Source organism: Acanthaster planci, linkage group LG09 (genome assembly GCF_054643075.1).
Source record: "Acanthaster planci isolate LZ-2023a linkage group LG09, COTS_SCS, whole genome shotgun sequence".
Taxonomy (NCBI): Eukaryota; Metazoa; Echinodermata; class Asteroidea; order Valvatida; family Acanthasteridae; genus Acanthaster; species Acanthaster planci.
Window position 1 is genome coordinate 12592393 of NC_141785.1, and position 6671 is coordinate 12599063.

General features: G+C 39.9%; 1 protein-coding gene across 1 annotated transcript in view; it reads right to left on the reverse strand.

Moving 5' to 3' along the window:
• Positions 1–5376, reverse strand: part of LOC110987010 (uncharacterized) — a 28043-nt gene extending 22667 nt beyond the window's left edge. Inside the window, exon 1 of the mRNA XM_022249387.2 lies at positions 5188–5376. Coding sequence (XP_022105079.2) covers positions 5188–5349 — 162 coding nt within the window. The 5' untranslated portion in view covers positions 5350–5376. The remainder of the gene's footprint in view (positions 1–5187) is intronic.
• Positions 5377–6671: the final 1295 nt, after the last annotated feature.

Below are 6671 nucleotides of genomic sequence, written 5' to 3' on the forward strand. Positions count from 1 at the left end.
AGTGATGAGGCGTATAGGCTGCCTTATCACTGGACCCTCTGCAGTCTCCTGACAATGGACAGAGCATACAGTCCGAAACATTGAGTACCACAGGTTCTTTTCAGAACTCCTCATACAGTACTCAAAAAGAGAGATATCCATGGTGCTACTGCAAACCTTTCTAGTTTACTTGCTTCCTCCACCATGAAAAGCTTCAAATCTCATATTTGCCAATACACGTATTTAGAACTTAAATGAATTGTCATAACATTGCTACTTGGACATGGAGAAATCTTCGCTAAACTACACGTGGTTTCCATGTTAATCCACAACCTGTTGGATGATGCATAATACCTGAGTATTTCCTTGTCCGCCGAAGTTGTTGCAAAAGTATTACTAGTTGGGGGGGGGGAAATGACACATAAGTGAATTTCAAACTTCAGCTCCAATGTCACACTTTGTTGTCCAACTTCATGGAATGAATTGGCTTTGTCAGTCAAATGTGTATTCAACCATAAGGGACACACAAATCTCATAATCAAAGCTTAAACTCTTAATAGGTATTCCATTGGTGCAACGGTAATATCAATATTTATACTTTAATGTTCTGTGGTGTGAGTACTTTTAAAACTGGAGCACACCATACATCGGATGCGTAAAACATGTTAGGTTGGCATGTCCATGTACAGACAGCTGCATTGAAGTCTAGGCATAAAATAAGGGTGCCAGCAAAATTCCATTTTGCTTAACGCACTGTCCGTTCATGTCAGATGTCTTTAAATGTTTGGTGTTCAATGTTTTGGAATCTTTCTGAACCGTAAGGCCAATGAAAGTTGATCTCAAAGTTCTCATCAGCCACTTCTGGAAAAGTGATTAGGGGATTTCATCATCTTTTGTCAGCAAATTTCTCCACAAGTTTGGCGAGGGATTTTCCTAAAAATTCATCAAACTATGCGTTCTTTTGACTGTAAAAAACAATTAAATTGCAGAGAGAATAGAATTTCAAAATTCAACGGGACAAGCAACTGCAACTGACCCAAAATACAAATGCATGAGTTGACAGCGAGAATCACTGAGGCTATGAAAAACTCACAGTACCACTCCATTGGATGATCCACAGCAAGAACGGAAATGTACTTGAACAGTGTGGCTTTCAACTGCTGCCAAACAATGCATCAGTTTGATCTCGGGTGTGCATCATGCCACTTTTCTACCACGTACCAAGCACCATCATATGCAAAATGTGCTTTAGCCCATTCCAATGACAGCGTGCAGATTGTCAATCAAAATTGGGCCCTCCTGTACACGTACAATGTACAAGTGCACACACAAAACAATACATCCATGTGATACTGTAGTCTGCACATGAATCCTGAATTATTTAACTCTGTCCACATCACCTTACTGGCTTTTCCAAAAAATGTCTCTACTCCCTCAATTTAATATTGCATTCTATACATACAGAGATACACAACTGTGATCATTTTATACATGCATTTCCAAAACAACCAGCACATTTGATGTATTGGCAAAGACATCATTCAATACAACAGCGCTAGCATTCGGTTTTTAGACTAACAAACTTGACGCCGTTAAAAAAAAAAATGTACAGGGAACTTTTCTGATGTGGGCCGAAATTTGCATGCGAGTGCTGACATTGTGAGGAGAACCATGAAATCAGACGCAGCTGTTGGAAAACAAGGTTTTTGATGCGGGCTGAAATTTCCATGCGGCGATTACGAGAACCACAAGATCAAGTCGAGTGGTTAAGACGTCTGCACTAGTAAGTGGGAGGTTGTGTGTTTGAGTCCCACCCGAGTACGCTTGTGGGTTTTTTCCACAAACCTTCAGGGGCAAACATAGAGTATACAATGTTATAATACACGTCAGGCAGGGCAAAAAATCCAAAGTTAATGAACTGAAGGCTCACTTAAATACCTTTTAATCTATTGTGTGGTAATGCCTGACCTCAGGAAGAAGTACTGCAAGGTTGGCAGTCTGACCTAAACTTCATATTACGGCAAAATGAGGTCAGTTCTGCTTACACGTACTTGATGGAAATCAGTAACTTTTAGGGGAGAACAAAAGAAAAGATTTTCAAAATTTTATTCAGAAACCTGGGTTGAATAAAAAAATCACCAATGTAAAAATAACATTGCTGATACCCAAATATTTTCACAATGTGAGTTATTCAAATCTTTAAAAGACAATATCACATCATGAAAATAAAATTGTGACATCATTTACCACTAATATGTACTGGTACACTGGGGACATCCATGTAGCATATTGGCTTTTTCTAGGATAATGCACATCTGCACATCATAAAAAATGAATCTTGCAGCATCAGGGTATGTAAAGTAGGGATGGTACTTTGTATATGTACATGTACACAGCCTACAAATACCTACAGGTACATGTACATGTACATGTCCTAGCCTCGGCTTAACAAGGTCTAGGCCTACTAGACTATTTAAAAATTGTGATTTTGTAAATGTTAGTTTTATACAACTGTTTTCCTAGTTCAAACTATTTTCAAAATTAGCTTTTAATTTGGACTTTCAAGATCAATGAAAGTGACGAGGACACTTTTCCTAGTTCTGGATTGTTTAACCAGTTCCGGATTGTGACAAAAACTTAACGAATAAAAAGTAACTGCACAAGAAATCAATTTTGCAGCCAGAACCATTATAACAAGCTGTTTTTCTAATGAAGAATTTCTTAATTTAGAGAAAATTATTTCATAAATAAGAATTACAGTGAATTAAAAAGTACAACCTGCGTAAATTTTGACTTGACTTTTTCAGCTATCAACAATACTATCCCCCATGCCGCACATTTGACTAATCTATTATGTCACATACATTTCTCCTACATGTACATGGATATCCGTGTAGTTGAACTTTGCAATTTACATTTATTTGTGTGCAAATAATGCGCGATCCGAAACTAGGAAATAATGTGTTCACTTTTGGTCAATTTTAAACAAACGGAAAGTCTACATGTCATTTTGGTTAATCAGACACAAAAGTTTATAAGAATGTTGAGCATGAAAAAGTATTTGGAATCACACGGAGTGAGTGACCTTCCACCTTGTAAATTTTTGTCAATTTTTTTAATCCCACGATTTTTGACAAACCATTCAAAAATTTCTAGCCTAAGTACGAAACGGAAATCTGGCTAAAATTTTCTTTTCCATAATTTTTTTAGAAAAATTTTTGTACAAGAAGAAGCCTACATTTGACCTTTCAAGCAGAACTTGTCTTAGAATGTATAACTGAAGAACACAAAAGAAGTAGCCTAGGTTTTTACTTCAAGCGATCCAGAACCAAGAAAAATCTGGAACTAGGAAAACAACTGTAGGACTAGGCCTAATGTAATATCAGGCTACTGCCTGTATGTACGAGTACCAAATACCATGAATACAGACATCACCAAGTTTCCCTAACAGTGGTTTATTAGGCCAACCCACCCAAACGTGACCACCTATGTACGTGTACCAGTACCAATGTCCTAAAAAGTAAAATTTAACAGTGAAAAGTATTGAAATATTTAGGCTAGGGGGCCTACTTCGAAAACAATCTCATAGTCATACTACTAGTCAGCCAGTAGTAGGCCTAGGCTTAGCCTACATGTAGGCTGTAGCCTCTTTACTAGCCCTTGGCCTACATGGCCTAGGGCCTATTGGTTGGCGTGACATCACTATGGACTTTTAACACACAGCATTGGGGCAAATTACCCTTCGTGCTATTCAATAGTATAGCTTAGGCCTACAGAATTTCCCGTACATCCGCAAGAATGTCATACTCATGTTGAAGGGTAAATGCACAGGGTGTCAACGGTCAAGTGAAGTTCAGATATGGAACTCTTTCCATACAATTGGGTTCATTACCATTAGCACCCTGTTCCTATAGTAAGGAAACAAAGTCCACTTTCTCAAACTAACATTTTGACCTTAAGGAACCATTTCTTAATCCTGATAGGCCTAGTTTTGGTAAATTTTGACAATATTTAAGAGAGAAAACTTCAAATTTGTAACCCGAGTTTGGCAAAAGACAACCACTCAGTCGAATCACGCCATTTCGTTTTTCGTCTGGTTACCTGACTCAGGCATTTGGGATTTATCAAAACAAATCTCCATCCAAGTCAAGGAACAAGACTAGCCCCACTAGTATGGCATAGACTCAGGCTACCACTCCATCCTTAGCCACACATCCCTATACACAATTTGCGTGTCGGCATAGTGAAAAAGTTCGGCGCACCCTCTTATAATCGTAGGCGCAATTTTTTTGCACACAGAAAAGATCCTTAGCCTCTCCGCTTTCTTAGCGCCATTTATTGAATGATTTCGCTCACGTTTATCAGGTATTTTCCATTCTTTTGGCCTTCACCCATTCCATCTCACGGGCTCACTCTCACAGTCGCCATCTTTAAAATAAGGCCGTTGAACATTACGTCACTTGACCCCTCACTGTCTCGATGGCTCTTCCATGTCAAGACATATCTAAACTGCTGCCCAAGTTTTGGAAGAGCCCACTGGTACATGTAGGATTGTAGTATCTTATCGCTCACTCTGTGTATTAAATAAATGGCGCTAAGAAAGCGGAGGATCATTTCTGTGTGCACAAAAAATTGATTATAAGAGGGTGTGCCAAACTTTTTCACTACGCCGACACGCAAATTGCGTATACGGATGTGAGGCTAAGGATGGAGCAGTAGGCCTAGTGAGAGTCCGTGCCACACTAGTAGTGGGGCTGGCATGGCTAGGAACCAGACTACATTCGCTTATTTTTCGCTCACAGCTCTCTTCCGAGATCGAGAGGTCATGTACACTTCCGTTTTTACCCAAACGTTTCCCTCAAAACCAAAAGCACAGTTCTCTTTTCTTTCTAATGTGAAAGAGGACATCACCAACAACTTGTTTAGATACATGTAGGCCTGGCCCTAGCTTAGGCCCAAGTTGTTTCGAAAAAATAGAATTTGTTCCCTTATAACAGGAACAGGGTGCTAAAGGTAATGAGCCCCCAGACAAATTGAATTAGGAAGGCAGGACGTGTTGAGTCTCTGGACCATGACTTTGTAACATTTTCAACATGAAAGCCATTACCTATTTTATTGAGTGTACAGGCAGGCACATGACGGGCCATATGATCCGACATGTCCGACGGCTAGTTGGAATTGTGCGTCGGAAAATTTCCACATTCTTACCTCAGAAACTGAGAGTGATTTCGGAATAACATTGTCATATACTTCTAGAAACCTTTCTGCATCTTCCTCTTGAAAAGCAAGGGCCAATAGTATTGCCAAAAGTTCGAAATTTGGATCCAATTTTAGCCCATCGCCGTCTTGTTCTAAGCTACTCGCTGCCATTTTAGGCGAAACATTGCGATGTGTTGTTATGGCCGACTGCGCATGCTCAGACCAATATCGAAAGAGGTTCCGAGTGCATTGAACGAATGGAGCGCAGGTTCAGTACACCCAGTGGTAAAAAACAACACGAACTGCGATAGAAATATTTTAGGTTTTGGCTGAAAAATTGATCCAAACTTAAATCTAACAACAGTGACACAAAAAAGCACTCACCTGCCTCCAGACAGTATAAACTGTATGTGAATTGCGGGGGTGACCGCGTGCAGGGCGTGCCACTGATGATTTTGGGTGATAATGTCCGCTGTGATTGTGGGTGGTGTGTGGAAGTCATGTGAAATGCCCGTTTACTTGTTCAGTGAATGCAATATGGCCGAGTACCGAATACACGGTACAGCATGAAAGACCAAACGCTTTGGCCTGCATGCACACTTGCGTGTACGTGCGCGCGCGCGGCTGAGGGCGCTTTGATCATTCGGTCAAAGGTTTAATTGTTTCAGGTATACTTTTCTGTATTAAACAACTTACTGTTCTTGACCTCATCGTATCTGATTATATGTATTTTCTTATAAAATAAAGAAGTTCTTTCACGTAAGCTTCCCTCTCCCTGGCCGACTCATGAATTAAGCTAGCTACTTGCATTGGGTATGCTGAGCCCGCTTTAGGACGGGTTTAGGGAGTTCAAAATGCCGAAAATGATGGGAGGTGGTGAAAAGGAATTTCAGCTTTAGACCAATTTTCTCCACCTAATAGATCAAGAATGCCATTTTCTGAGCCCTCGCTTGATGGGGGGGGGTTAGACTGCAGGGGGAGGAGGTAGCAGAAACTAGAAGTGTTTTTGCTCTTGAAATATATAAAAAGAAAAGCGATTTCGGGGACTCTTCCATTTCCCTTCATCCAAAAACGTGTACAAAATCCACACACAACAAAGCATGCACTTTAAAAGAAATTAAAGCACCTATATAATGTAGATGGACAAGAACAGACCAAAATTAAAATTTTAGAGGATCAAAAAACAAACAGAAAAAATGAGGGGCAAAAAAATGGGGGAATTTGTTGAGTTGGTCTTATGTGACTTTTGAACGAATCTTTGTTGTGTGTGGATTTTGTACACGCTTTTTGAGAGACGAGATGCGTAGGTGTGGTGCCTTTACATTCCTTTGAGAACTTTGTCGTCGTCGATGTCATCATGAAGGAACTGACTGAGGAATGGGACAGACTACCACAAGCTCATGATAAGTTCCTCCAGGCAATCTGACTTCACTTTTTTCATGGCGCATATAGTGCTTGAATTAACACACAAAATGCTGGAGAAAATTAATGAA